The sequence below is a fragment of the Cyrtonyx montezumae genome, unplaced genomic scaffold, assembly GCF_038088225.1.
Source record: "Cyrtonyx montezumae isolate F1298 unplaced genomic scaffold, pur_monq_1.0 scaffold_8, whole genome shotgun sequence".
NCBI lineage: Eukaryota > Metazoa > Chordata > Aves > Galliformes > Odontophoridae > Cyrtonyx > Cyrtonyx montezumae.
The window spans coordinates 112,564,868-112,580,196 of NW_027072089.1; the positions used below are offsets into that span (position 1 = coordinate 112,564,868).

At 37.7% G+C, this 15,329-nt stretch overlaps 1 protein-coding gene across 3 annotated transcripts in view; it reads right to left on the bottom strand.

Annotated features, from left to right (window-relative positions):
• PALS2 (protein associated with LIN7 2, MAGUK p55 family member) overlaps positions 1-15,329 on the bottom strand; it is a 58,047-nt gene that overhangs the window by 19,763 nt on the left and 22,955 nt on the right. For 2 of the 3 annotated variants that reach the window (XM_065751777.1, XM_065751775.1), the window contains exons 2-3: positions 3,329-3,447; positions 626-778 (exon numbers count right to left, since the gene is read on the bottom strand). In XM_065751777.1, coding sequence (XP_065607849.1) covers positions 626-778; positions 3,329-3,445 — 270 coding nt within the window. In that variant the 5' untranslated portion in view covers positions 3,446-3,447. The remainder of the gene's footprint in view (positions 1-625; positions 779-3,328; positions 3,448-15,329) is intronic. The other variant, XM_065751776.1, reaches the window with a different exon arrangement.

Here is a 15,329-nt window from a genome sequence, read left to right on the forward strand (position 1 = left end):
AGATTTGTTAATTTTTTTCATTTAGGACACCTACTGCAAAGTACCAAAACAAGTTGAAGCCGGCCTAGAAAGTCCAGAATCCAGTGAGGATTTACAAAACCTCATCTTTAAGGGCCAGTATGGAAACTGGTAACAGAGTAGCAGCAAGGGGAAAACAAGAACATGTCAAAATTTCATTTATGTTTCACAGAACATTAAGCGAGAAGGATGTAAAGTTGCAACTTAAGCTCAGTATAGATCACATGGCACAAGAAAATCAAGTTCATTCACTCTGCAAACCGCACATCTTACATGAGTATGAATGCAAAGAACTGAACGGAAATGCAGACTGTATCAGGAACTAAGACCACCTGGAAAAGCTAAGAATAAAGCCTTCAATTAACCTCCAGTATTCATTAGACTTACAATAGAAACAATGCCATGAATGAAGATGTATTTGAAGCATTAAAGACTAAAATCATGGTCATTCTTAGCTCCACATGACTACTTCTTTACCCTGCATTCAGAGTAAAATCCTACATTAATGTTGGCTATAGTTCAGTTCCTGTTTCATTATTAAACTAAGATCCATGTGCACAGTATTACGGTGAGTTGTATACAGTGAAAAGGAGTAAAAAGGAGGCACCTGAAAATGAGGGTCCTTGAGTATTCCAACCAATTCTGTGACGTTTTCATCTTTATTAATTAAGGGACTGATGTCTTCAAGAATTTCATTCACCAGCTCCAGGTTGTTGTCACTGACAGCCTCAAGTTTAGAATCTTCTAGTCTCTCATGAGCCTGTAAGATAAAATAATTATATAAGACTGTAACATAATTTAAGTTTCAAGTAAACGATACTTCTAAATTATATACCTTTTTATTAATTTCTTGGTGCACCCTTCAGTGGGAAAATAGGAACAATCATATATAGTCTAATCTGCACATTTTGTCTTTGTAACTGCTGACGGATTTTGTGTCCTTCAACATGACATGACAAACCTTATAAGCACCACCTGTCAGATACACCTGCATGTCCATATTCCTACAGCCTCCATGCTACATTCATCAAACAGCCCTCTCTGAACGGTATCACACCTCAGACTTTCTCTGCTTCAGAACCCAGGACAAGGAGACCTTCCAGAATAACAAAAAGGGAACTATGCAATTGGCTTGGAAAAATACAGGCTGCATCTGAGAAATGTTTTATCTGAGGCTTCTCCTAGTCAAATACATTTGAATGGCAAATTCTAAAAGAAAGTCTGTCTACGTAATAGTAATAGCTGTTTATAGTTAAGAACATGTCTGTTTCCATTACAGGCATTTTTTTTAAATTCCACATCTGCTAGTTAAACGTTAACTGTACAACTACAAATTCCTGGAAATTATTGGATAACAAATTCTCATAATAATAAATTCTTTGCAATGAACATTTCATGCTTTGCAATGAAGCATGTAACAGATACTACAGTTGGAAACAACTCTAATCAATAAAGTTTTTAACTTAACTCCAGTAACTTTAGCACACAAATTTTCCCCTTTGGAGTTCTCTCACCAACAGATGAAAGACTTCCAGTTTCCATTTTTACTCCTATGCAATTTCTTCAACTTGTAAACAATGATCTTGAAAAGTGCAATGGTGTGCTCTTCTTGCCTTGTCCAACTTAACCTTTATTTCCCCTGCCCCTGCTCGAGCAATAAATGCCACGGGTGGTTGTGATGACTGCATCTGACTTCAGTAGATAACCATCAGTGGCAATCATGATGGGTGTAACCGGTTATGAAGGCTGCATCCAGCTGAGCACAGATCGATGGGAAATAAAACACAATGGCCTAGGGCTAATTTGAGCTATCTGCCCACCTAACAGCTGTGCTAGTCTATGTTTGACTCAAGCCTAATTTGGAAGAAACTAACATCTGTAGTCAGTATGCAAATATGAATGAATCAGTGATCTTACTCCATAAATACTGAACAGCCCAAGAGTCTGTTGAGTTCTCCTGCAAGGCAGCTGGCTGCATGACAAGATCTGCCCTCAAGTAGGACACTTCTTGAGGGTACAAATTCTGCAGAGACCCCTCATACTTCAACATCGAGAGATTCCTCACTGCTACAAACCCTCAGTAAGCGACTAATAGCTTGCTAAGCTTTGTAAGCTTGCTAAGATTGTATTATAGATTGATTGTGCACATATAAACCACTGATCAAGTCTGGGGCTAGAAGTGAATTCAGCCACACTTAGGTTCCTTACCTCCATGGTTCAAGGTGTTTAGGAAACAGTGGATCCACTCTGAACTTTGTAAATCAATGGAAAGTCCTCTTAGGTAAGTAAATGATCAAGTGTACCCTGAAATCTCAAACCTTGTTAAGCCTCCATATTATTTAAATCCCTACTTTATATCAATACATACATTGCTGCCTCTCTCTTCTGAGTTGTGTTCTATTTGTAACTGATAGTCGAACAAAAGTGAATTCTTACACAAATTCTTATGTCTTACTTTCCAGATTTTTATAGAGCAAAATCTGTACACGGTGATCCTTTAACTTTACAGACTATTTCCTGGCTGCCCACAGGGCATCGCTTCAGATGTTTATTCATATTAAAATGACAGCTATACTTGAGTTAACTGTTTTTTCTCATGCAAGAAACTTATTTTTATGAAGAATAAGAAGGAATGCAAGTGCTGTACGACACTGACTGCATTTTCTTATGATAAAATAAGTTACATTTTAAATTCAGGGTCTAAATAATTTTTGTCAACATCACTTAGGTAATTATAAATGAATACTGCCACCTACGAATAAAGTAGTCACATAGTGTTAGACCACAACTGTTTGTCTGCTGCCAATCAAAGGCCCAACTATTACTCTGAGATCTAGGAAAGGGCTTGGAGAGAATACTTTACTGGGTTGATCAGAAAGTCATTCTCAGCCAAAAAGACGACTTGTTTATGCCATGGGGGAAAGAAGGTTATTGCTCTCACTTTTCATCTTTGAAGAAAATGCTAGAAGGGATATGGCTTTTGCACACAATAGGGGCCACAAGACTATTAAAACCAAATACCTCTGAATTCAAGTATTTTGACATTATCTTCATCTTCATAAATAATTTTCACACATTACTACCGGAGTGTCTGAATTTTACTCCTTCTTCTAGATCTTCCATGTATCAATAAATCGTTGTACATAGAAATTATACCAAATATGCTGTTTTCAAGAACACATTCGAGCCTTCTAACAAGACATACCATATATCAAAGCCACAGCTGACACCTCAATCCATACTCAATGTTCTTTCAGTAGTACCAGCTATAACATTTTCAGTTTATACTCAGAGCAGGAAGTTGAAATACCTTAGCAAGCGATCTTACAATAGGGTTTTCCATAATTCCTTTGAGAAAAATCAGGTCTATTTCTTCAGCGCCTGTCGATGTCGGCAGATCAGTAAGGTTATCCAGTACCTGCTGCATGACTGATGACAAGAGAACAAAGCGACAAAAAACAAACAGAAAAAAAGTATTGAGCAACATAGCCTTGGATAAATAGCAAAAACTCAAGAACACACCACAGTATTTGAATCAGAGATCTTAAACAGCTAACTAGTGAGTGCAAGTGGGCAGAACTGATAAACTACTATTCATTTATTTGGAAGATGGAAATAGGTTATCTACTCAAATCCTTAGCATTACAATCAACGAAAAGGAATGCTCTGGGCCTGGATTAAACATGAACTACTACTTAAAGACTGAGAAAAATCTCAAGTATTAACTACATTAATGGATATGCATAATATCCAAATACAATCGAAGCAACCAACTCATGACTGCTTTGTTTCACCTCTCCTCCAGATAAAAGTTTTCAGCCCTCATACATACACCAAACTACGAGTTCTAGAGTGCTTCTATAGGCAGATGTGACTGCTTCTGAAATGAATACAACTTCAAGGACTTTAAAAAAAACAAAAAAAAACTTGTCTGCACTCCCAGCAGTCATTTACAGCCCCCAGATCTGACCTACTGCACTCTGGCACTAAGAGTAAGCACTGGGCTGTACTGGGAAGTGTATGTTAGAACTTGAAACCATAATGTATTTGCATGGTTTCCTCAGTGGAGATATTCTTGGCTATCAACAATTCCACAGAGAGAACTACAGTAGTCTGGGTTGAAAGGGAAGAACGGCGCACAAGAAAAACTCCATAAATCCTACCATTCCTGCTGTCTCATTCACAGTGTCATTTATGAGGTGACGAGAATTTATTGTATAACCTTCAACCCTTTCATTTAAGATAGAATTGAACAAAACAGATCTTTTATGTTTGACAGCAGGGCCAGCACATTCATGTACTGCAGAATTCTCGTGCATTTGGGCATGTGTACAGTAGCCCTTTGCAGGCACTTCCTAGGCCAATTTCAAGCCTGCAGAGATGAGCATACGCAAGCTCAGGCTCAGCACAAAAGGGGACACCACTGAAGGAAGTTATGATGTCCTTCACAAGGTAAATGATTCTTTTCATTTTTCTTCCAACACACAATTAAATATACTCATCTTGTAAGTATTATCTTAGCAGTGAAAAACCTATGTTGTTTATTTTTTTAACAATATGTTGTCAAACTCTCACAGAGTTAAGTTTGCATATTCATTCATACAGACACATACACAGGCCTACTAAAAACTCTTCTGTCGAGCTCCCCAGCAAAAGTATTAGAAAAAAAATACTGTGTACTGCAATACTATGCATGCTGCACAGCAGCATACATCAGATAATCAGAAAGCCTATATGCCCACACTCCCACACAAAAATTTACCCTTAACTTTCTTCACTGCTTTATAATGAAAGTTATTATGAAACAGCAAAGTAAGAGAACAACAGCATTTCTCAACACCTACTTTCTAATTTGAATGTTTCATAGACAATTCCATTCCAAGAAAATACTTTCTGGCTGTACTTTCTCTCATGTGGAGCTGACTTTTTCAGCAATCAAATGATCTTGTACGGTACATTTTAACTACAGCAGTGAATGTCAAGAGACTTTTTTTTTTTTTTTTTAATGCTTTAACCACGCTTCTCTCTTCCAAAACATGAATCTTCTGTGAAACCATGAGTAGGAAGAAAAGTGACACTTTAACTATGCTTTCAGATTTTGAAGCAATACTATTTCTATGTTTTCAATAGACAAAGTGCCGTTAATGATAACATGTTGGATAAAGTCACCAAACCAACCTGGAAACAGCCTCTGTCTTCCTCAGACTCAGTATGTCCTGTATCTTGAGAAGGATGCATAGGGCATTCCTTATGTTCTTATTATTATATTCCTTATATTCCTTAGATATCTCCATGTTAATAAACTGTTTCCAGTGTAACACTTTCAGAATTCAGCCTACCTGACATGATCAAATTTAAAATGAAAATCTCTATTAAAACATTATCATCAAAGATAAGCTGTTGAGAGCATCATTTAAGCTTCACAAGAATGACTTTCAGGCTTTGTGAGGGACATTTTCAAATGAATAGTACATTTAATAAAGGTTTCACAAATTCTATGATCAAAGCTGCCAAAGCATCCTTAAGTGGTCTTGGAAAGCTGCACCTGATGGTCACCTTCTCTCATCCTCATGCTCTCTAATGGTGAGAGTTCTCTCAGCTACAACAGCACTTCTTCAGTCTTAGGAAGAAAACAAAGAAAAAGAAGACGTATCTAACTTGGGACAAAGCATCCTGGATTGCTACTCAAGTCTGAACAAAACACAGTACTACACATTGCTTTGATGTAACTAATTCCCCATCTTAAAGGAAAGATTCATAGGTTCATTAGGTTGAAAGATCTAGGTAGTTGAATAAAAAAATACTGCAAGAACCCCCTTTAAAAAAAAAGTCAGCTATAAGGCCAAGCAAAAATTGAATGTGAAAGATTTAAGAGGCCTCAACACAGATTTTGCACCTCTTATCTACTATGTGGTAACAAGAGACCAGTCTTTATATGGTTACCTCTTCACTGATTTATATTCACCTGGTTAAAAAAAAAAAAAAAGACCAAATGATGTTTTTCCAAAAGTCATCAGGAGCACCTCCCAGCAGGAATTAGGTTAGTTGATATATATACATATATATATATAAAGGCAACAGTACATGGAGACTACAGAAAAGCTTTTTGTGATGGACTAGAAGATCTGCCCTTGAAATGCTGATACAGGTTACTTGCTGAGGGAAATGTGGGAGAGAGAGGGAAAAAAGATGAGTAGAACTTAAATGTAAAGTTGGGCACCCAAGAACCAAGGTGAACAAGGACAAAGCCTGATAAGCCATCAATTGCATAAGCCAAGTTCTCAGGAGTGCTCCGTGTTGTTGAATATTTTGGTGTCCAGTAAAAAAAGAAGTGTTTGCTTTTTTCCTCTGGAGAAAATATTAACTGTATCTCTTGTCTCTCTCATTCCATCTCTTAGAGGAAACTGGTAATGGTAAGAACACACTAACTTCAAGAGCTGTACTATTTAATTCCTTCTCCCTCCAAACAGCAGCCTTTTTGTATATTCAAAGAGCCACCTGAGTAAAACTTCCAATTTTCATCACAACAAAGCGTTTGCTTTTGTGAGGATAACAGGTAATAAGCATGGTTGAAGAAACGAGCTAGGAATACAGACACTACAAGAAACATGCCTTGACAATAGCCTCCAGACAGAGCATAGGAACTGAGCAGCAGAAAGAGGCTTCCGGCTGAGACAAGGTGTTGAAGTAAAGGACTCTCAGGAAAAAGTACCAACAGAACAGAGCTTGAGATAGGACTCCTAAGAGAAAATGAGATTACAACGGGGCACCCTCCACTACAACCCCTGGCTTAGAGACAAGGAAAACACACACACAACTAATTCCCACAATAAACTTTCAAAGAACATCTTTATAAACATTGGGAATTTAAAGCCTGAAGCAAGACTCAGCAGGAGTGCACTGTTCTGTTGTGTACATGCACCGAACAATTTACTCCTACTGAGCATATGACTCAATACTCAAAGCAACTAGTATGTCACTTGAACCCCAAATCAAAAAGGGAAAGGGAGATGCAGGGGGAAGGAACACTAACTGATCCTTGCAGTAGATCCTATGCATCCTGAGGTCTAAGAATACAGATTTACTAACCAGAATTAACTCATCCTAAATTCATGTATGGCTCTTCAGATAACCAAAGCAGATGCTTCAAAGGCTTAATCTGAAACATGCTGTACCTTACAATAGTAAATTCAGATCAAACAGAAGTAAAAGTTACTATGACAAAACTCTTCCTGTATTTGTAAGAAAAAAAAAAGACAGATTTTCAACAAGCTCTCAACTGTGACTCTTCCATCAAATATGATTTTTACTTTTTCTTTCAATGCCTAATTCTTGACTAGATTAATTCTATGTAAAGGAAAAAGGAAGCATACATTTAAATAAATTTTCCAGATTTGCAGACAGAAGACAAATGTGTCATTCACTGGGGAAAATGAAAGCTTTGCAGAATGAATACCCTGCACAGATTTTTTAGCTTAATTTCATTTTATTATTCTCCAAGCTAAAAAATGAACAGGGAATTAAAAGAAAATTGTGTAGTATACTTAAATAAATGTATGCATAATTATTTTCCCATGCTCCACTTAGTCAGATAGGGAGGTATGATAAATACCTTAGGGACTACTAGTGAGAGTTGTGATTCACATGAAATCTAGAAAGTTAGATTTAAATCTCGTCACATACACAAGTTAGGGAGAGATTTCTCATGCGAATGCAAATCCTTTCAAGAGGGATATATCCAAAAGAAAAGCCTCGTAAGACACCCAAATATGCACCAGGAAAAAAAAAATAGAGGATTTATACTGCGGGTTATTTGGTTATTCTGAATTGTCCACTTCTCTCCCCAGAGAGATACCTATGAACATGCCAACATTTTGAACTAGCACAAACTATTCACTAACAGACCATTCATTAAGAATATATGAAATATTAACCAGAAACAGAGGGTTTTGTCAAAGTAATGTTCAGAAATCAAAGTAAGATGAGAAAGTCTGGGAAAGCAGTGTGCAATGAGCACACAGGGCATCATGCTCACATTGCCACACTCAGCAGCTGAATACACCAAGCAGAGATCAGATTTAGAAACCAGACAAGAGCTACACAAAGAACATACAACTGTAGCTTGGTCTCTCAGCCACGTTACAAATCAGCTACATAATCCCACGCAAAGAATGCCTATGCTGTTACTGTTGTAGGGTACAATGACTCTTGTCCTCTAAGCATCTAAGATCCGTGCACCTACAGGAGCGTGAGGTGCTCCCCAGGCAGGTAGCACTGGGCCGATGTGGCTGTAACCTACTGATAACTACTTAAACTTCGCTGGGCAGCACTGCACCGTAACATCATCTAGGCACATTTTCAAAGCAGGACCCCTTCCTCATTAAGAGTGGACCTCCTCTAGAAACACAGCCAGATTGTTTAATTAAGGAAGCTGCTGTCTGCAGTATGCATACCTCATTGACTGCAGAATCAGAGAAATGAATAGCATAACTGGCAGTGAATTAGGAAAGAAGGAACAATCTAATTGATAAGATTGAATGCTCCCTGGAAACTTACATTCTACTCACTGATTTTTTGCATGTTGAAAAGAAGTAACAAATGACTAGAGATATTTTTTTCTTTTTTTTTTTTTAATTCATTTTCTCCGCATCCCCTGACAAGCAGAGACTGAGCTATTTTAGCATAACTACAAATAGAAGCTCAAGCAGCCCATAGCCTTAACAAATCCAGCTCAAGTATGTCTTCCTTGCCCATTTGCTGTCATGGCTCTTACAGTCACAAATCATGGGGGAAAAGCAAAACACACTTGTGCATCCAAGAGTACTACAGCCCCACTTTTCAGGCTACTCAGCTTAGATACAGAATGAAGAAGCATGGATTTTCTGATGAACAGATGGAACTCACAGCTGCATCTTCTGGACAGAAGAGCAGTATTTTAGAATAATTTCATTAAAGATAAAAAGGGAACACACACAGCACCACACCTCCAAAACTAGCTGAATTAAAAGGCTGTGTTTCATCTGCAGAGAAATATCATGACCAAAAATAAGAAACTACCAATAGCTACAATGAAATTCAGTACTGAGGAAGTTGTGATGGACTCCTCATGAAGAACTGTAAAGAAATCATCTCAGACATAAAGCACAAAGGCAGTTGGCTTAACATGAAGCTCACTAAGGCTGATATTTTGATGATAAGCCTATACAGCTGTTTATATTATAGTAACATCAGAAAACTCGGTAATATCAATTTGAGAAAGACTGATGCAAGATTCAGACAGATAACGATGAACTGATAAGCACACACACAAATATGCTGAATGTCTTTTCCAACAGATAAATGCATTTTATGTGATGGTTTATACTGAACAAGTCTAAGCCCACAGCTGAAAGCCCTCTGCAGAAAAAAAAAACAAAACAAAAAAAACCCTAGAAGGAAATCAGAAACTGCACAGTGATTTCTTTTTTACAGCCTGAACAACCCAATGCATTTGCTTCTTCATTATGGCATTTTTGCCACTGAAAGAGGTAGGAGGGCCTAAGATACCTTCTGAAAGGTTCAGGAGGTGCAAATATTTAAACAGAGAAGTCACTTTTCTGTTTTTCTGCTTAAATAGCTCCCAATCGCCACCAAAAGTAGCAGCATTTTCTAATGAATTAAAGCATATACAAATGTTTGGGGAAAAAATGTTAAAACAAATGACCACTAAAAAGTAAACCTTTTCTTCCCAAGGTACATTCAGGAAAATAACTGGACCAAGTTATGAAAGCTTAACTGAAGTGTGAAAGGACCGCAGTATGTTTCTAGCCTAACCTCATGCTCAAAGAGTACAGCTTTGAGAGTGCCCCAGGTTGTTCAGGGCTTTATCCAAATGAGTATGAAAAAACTCCCAGAATGGAGACAGCACAACTCCTCCTGGTAACTGCTTCCTCTGCTTCCTAACAATCAGGAAGGTTTCCTATATCTACAGCTTCAGTTTCTTGCTTCCATTTAGGTCCTCTGTCGCTCTTCCTCCAGAGCTACAGAGGGGCCCTGCTCCATCTTCCTCACATATCCCCTTCAAAGTCAGTCTTTCTTGGGCTGAACAAGCCCATTTCCTTCAGCCTCTGCTTCCAGCCATCTTGCTGGCCCCCTGCTGATCTTTCTCCAGCTTAATCAGTGTCTTTCTGTACTGGGGTCCCAAGACAAGAGGTCCTGTTTAGTAGCAGGCAAAGGTACACTCCAGAGAAGACTATCTGAAGAACAGCTCTGCCAGGAAGGACCTGCAGGTCCAGGTAGACACCAAGTAGAACATGAGCCAACAATGTGCTATTGCAGCAAAGGTTTAACAGTACTCTCAGCCGCTTATTATTAAGAGTGCTGTCAGCCTGAGGGAGGTGAGCCTTCCCTTCTGCTTTGAACTGCTGAAGCCATACTACCTGGATGCTGAGTTCAGTTTTGGACTGCCCTGTGCAAGACAGACATGGACACACTGGTGGGAGTCCAGTTAAGGTCCACAAAGGGACTGTAGCACCTCTCCTACAAGGAAAAGATGATAGCTGGGACTATTCAACACAGAGAATACTCAAGGAGGATCTTATCAAAGAATATATATATGTGTGTGTGTATGCACGCACACAGTTCATGGGAATGAAGAACACTGAACCAGAGTCTTCTCAGCAGTGCATACTGAGAAGGCAGAAGGCAATGGGTAGACATAAAAAACAAACAAGCAAAACAAAAAATCCCACCTGAACACAAGAAAATCCTTTATTTTACTGTGAGGGTGGTCAAACACTGGAACAGTTGGCTCTCAAAAGCAATGGAGTCACCACCCCTGGAGATATTACCTTCAAATAAATACCAGTAACTCACACTGATAACTATACTGAAAGATAGAAATCTCCACTCTTTCTGTGATGTAAAAGGCCCCAGTTTAAACCTCAAACACTATCAGCTCATTTACAGATGCCTGCAACTCTCTAGGGCATCTCAGGTGACACTAAAAAAAAAAAAGAAAGTACTACAATTGGTGGTTTTGAGCTAAACATAAGAATTTTCACACACAAAAAATAGAAGCAGATCTATTCTCCTTCAAACTATTTATGAAATGATACTAAATTGCTAATATGCTATTTTACAACTTCTAAATGCTGTACATTAGAAATGCAATGACTACAGTTAAGTCTTTGCTGAATATCTGAACATCACCACTGGCATTTGCCAACAAATAAATTTACACCCACCATTTCTGAGAAGATTACACAGTGCCCCAGATATATACAGCTTTTTTTTTTTCTAGATGCATTTTCATGACTGCATTAATCTTCCTAAAGGACACTACTAAGAAAGGAGCCAGGTTTTCAAACCATTTCAATTCCCCCCTCTACATTTTATATTACACAGTTAATATAAGACATAGCTTAAAAGAAACCGCTACTTTTCCTCTCGCTATAATGTTGCTATTTTGATGAAGTATTTTCTAAGATCTTTAAAAAAACCTTCAGAATGTAAACATTTGTTTGAACCTGTTAAGCTACACAGATACAAAAACCAAATATTGCAGAGATGGAATGAATTAGTATCAAGTATTTAAGTACCCCAGAAACCTAAATCTGCCGGAGGCTATGGAGGGCAGTGGAAGGAAGAAGAGGTATTCCAGACTTCTGAAAGTCACTATCCATAGTCTACACAAGTAGGATAGTATATGTAGTAAAGGCTTGCACTGCAGGAAAAAATGTGTTTCAATATGAAGTAACCTAAAAATTTAGTATTGTGCCTCAAATTGCAAGGCAGTAATTGCATCTGAAATAGAATACTGAAGGAATTTGGTGTAAAAGCTTCAGCCATCATACAACACAAACTACAGCACATAAAAGCAGGTCCACTAAAAGCTTTAACAAAAGGATGAATTAAATTACTTCATTTTTCTAAGTGTTCCTACATTTCAGCCATAGAATTTAGAAAGCATGTATTGATGCCACACAAAGACAAATGAACTTAAAATGAACACTAGCATACATCCCAGAACAAATTTCTATTTTGGTGAACAAAGAATATATCACCTTAGTACTGTGACCAACTTATGCTTCAGGTTCTAAAGAATATTTTTTTTTTACAGACTTTTAAATGAAGGCAAAAAGGAGGATATGCAGTCTAAGGTACTACTTTATACCCAACATTCCATTTGGAATTCAACATTTGGGATGTCTATGCTTCACTCCACTTCTAACAGACAAAGCAGGCTGAAGTTACTAGACGGAATCAATTACCTTTCCTACTATCTGGAAAGAAACAGATAGATGAAGGCGTTTTCTCTGCAGTCACATACACAGGCAATTAATGCTGCTATTTACAAAGCTCAAAATGACAGCATAACATATGCAACAAAGCAAGTACACCCTCTGAAGTGCGGCCTTTCCCTTCTATTTTAACTTCTCAGCTCTGATGAGTGACCTTCCTAAATGAGTTTTTTAATCTTGATATTTTGTCAAAAACCTGACAAAATACAAACATAAGTAAAAACTTCTTTTTTATTTACATATACCCAGAAATAACTTCGAAAAAATTACTCAGATTATTGTACCAATTTTCTCAAAGGAAAAGTTGCTGAAGATGTGCAGAACTGTCTATCACACTGATGTACCAGCAAACTGGAAATCAGTGAAAAGCTCTTCCTAAACCAGATTCCTCCTTCAAACAAACATTACATTTAGGAGAAGAGGGAACAGTCTCCCAAAAGGGAAAGGAGAATTCTACTTTTTGAGTGTTACATACTTCCATCTTGCCACTGGTTTCCAATCCATAGTGCCACAGCAAGTCAACACAAGCTCTGAAGCTCTGAGATGCAACTTCTGCTGCACTTCTAAGAGCAGACATTTCAGAAACAACTCAACAATCAGTTCAAGTTTGATTACAAACATGCTTACTGAAGCATTTATCTAGGCACACTACACTGGCATACTTTCAAAGGAAAAAGCTAGAATTCACAAGGATTGTGATCCAACCTGAACCTCCCCTCCCCTAGACAAGTGTTCTGTTGTTTTATATATACATATATATTTGCACATATTCTTAACATGCATATAGAATATGTTATAAAAAAAACCCACTATATATGTATATATGTGTGCATGCATATGTGTACAAATACAAATGCTAACAAATATGTATTTTTAAAAAGCATTCAATGGACTGACTGCTTCCTCCAACCTATTAATCATAACAATCTCATTCTCTTCAGATAGATAAGTAACAACATTCAGCAAAAAAAGGAGGAAGCTCTTGCAGCATCTTTAGCAACATTAGTAATTCGGAATATTTTCCTCACAGGCAGCCACTCCTACAGCTGCTCACTTGCATGCAGTGTTTTAGATTATCCTCTTGGATTTACATTTGCTGCCCAATGACACGTTAAAAAAAAAAAAAAAAAAAAGCAGCAGATGCGTTGTCTTTGCTGTCCACTAGGTGGACTTCCTGCCTGGAAATTTTCAATTGCATGCCTTTAGCACTATCAGTCTTTACCCCTTCTTAGTTTCCAGTTCCCTCCAACAAAAAACAAAAAATCAAGTATCTTTGGAAGCCGGTCATGTGTAGGCCCAGGGCAATTACATAAGGTGTTATTTTAGTTGTGAAAAACACACTAAATGTTGTGTTCTGTCACTGGTGCAGATTAGCAAAAATAAATTTTTCAGAAGTTTGCTTCTAGCAGTACTGAGATATTTGGTAATGACTACATGCTTGATCTGGAAACTGAATTTAAGGCTCTCCAGTCACTAGATGTTCTGGCCCCAACTCTCCCTTATCGAGAGACACAGACATCCAAAATAAACATGCTGCAGCTTCTCTTCTGTCTTCTTGGAAAAAAACTACTCAGAAATAACGTTAAGAGGAGCTCCCAGTAGATTCCGATGGCTTCAGAAGTTGCACTGTATGCCAGAAATAGAATATGGAGTTAGATGGACCTTTGATTTGATCCAATGAAAACTCTTTATCATTTGAAAACTTACCTTATTAAAGAGCAAATACTTTCAAGTTTGCAATGGAACCAAGCGCTGCGTAGCTACGCTTCAGGACTTCACCAACAACGTAAGCTGAACCGGTTTTATCCATTAACATTGCATTTAACAAAAAATAACTTGCATGAACATATAATGCTCCCGCACTGTGATAGCAGATGCCAACTATAAAATGAAGATGAACTGCCTCTACCTACATTCTGACTATATTCAACACAAAGTAATGTCTTCACACCTTAGAACACCAAAGATTTCCTTCTGCCTATTTCAAAACAGCACTGTTTTCTCCAATAATGAGGTTCACTTATATACTCCCTGTTAAGCAGTTAAATGCACAGCTATTTTGAAACCAATTAAAATCAAACATAAATAGGCCATTTATATAAAGGTATACACAAGTACATCAGAACTATTTTCCTATCGTGACTCACGGTCAGCAACCCAGAGAACTGCCCCCCTGCTGAAGCTCATAAACTTGGGAAAAACATTTTCTTGGTTGTTCTCTCTGAAGACTTACCCCCTTCCTCTATTTCTTTCATACTAACTAGCTTCACGTTCCTAGACTTTATAATAGTGGTAAAAAGAAATAACTTATTTTGTTCACACAGCTTACCAAAATACTTGAAAGTTCTGCAGATCCAGATTTGACAAAAGCACTGCTTTAGCTAGACTTATTTGAAAATCACAGCTGATTTAGTGTGCTTACTCTGCTTACTAAGTAAATATTTTCAATACTTGCAAATTAAGAAACTCTACTACTGATATTATAAATTAGTGTACCTTTAAAATGCAAGTATGTTTATCAATCCTAGCCAAGTAAGAAGGAAGCGCGGCAAGCATTAAAAGTGATCTGAATTTTGAATTAATTACAGAAAAATAAAACTCAATGCGTTAATTCGCCCTGAAGAAAAAAACAGTAATCTAATTCAAACTAGTCTATGGCTGTCCAGAGAGATTACCTTCTGGAAGTACAGTAATTACATTTGTAAAGTAAAATCACTTATGCCTGGGGTGGGGAGGCTCAAAGGATTATTTTTTTTTTTTTTTTAATTTGAAACGTGTTGAAGTTTCATGATGCCACGAAGACTGAGAAAAGAATACTGCATACAAGAGTCCGCATTCAGAGTAATGGTCTTTTTTGGTGGCCGTAATCAGGTATGTGCATCGGGTATAGTCACAGAACACCAGAAGTCACCTATGGATGGATGCAAAGTTCCACTTTTCCATATGACTTTTCAGTCCATGCTAAGTAGCAGTGTTTTGGCAACACAACCATCTACAGCAACACCTAACGCCACTATTCTGACTCCCACT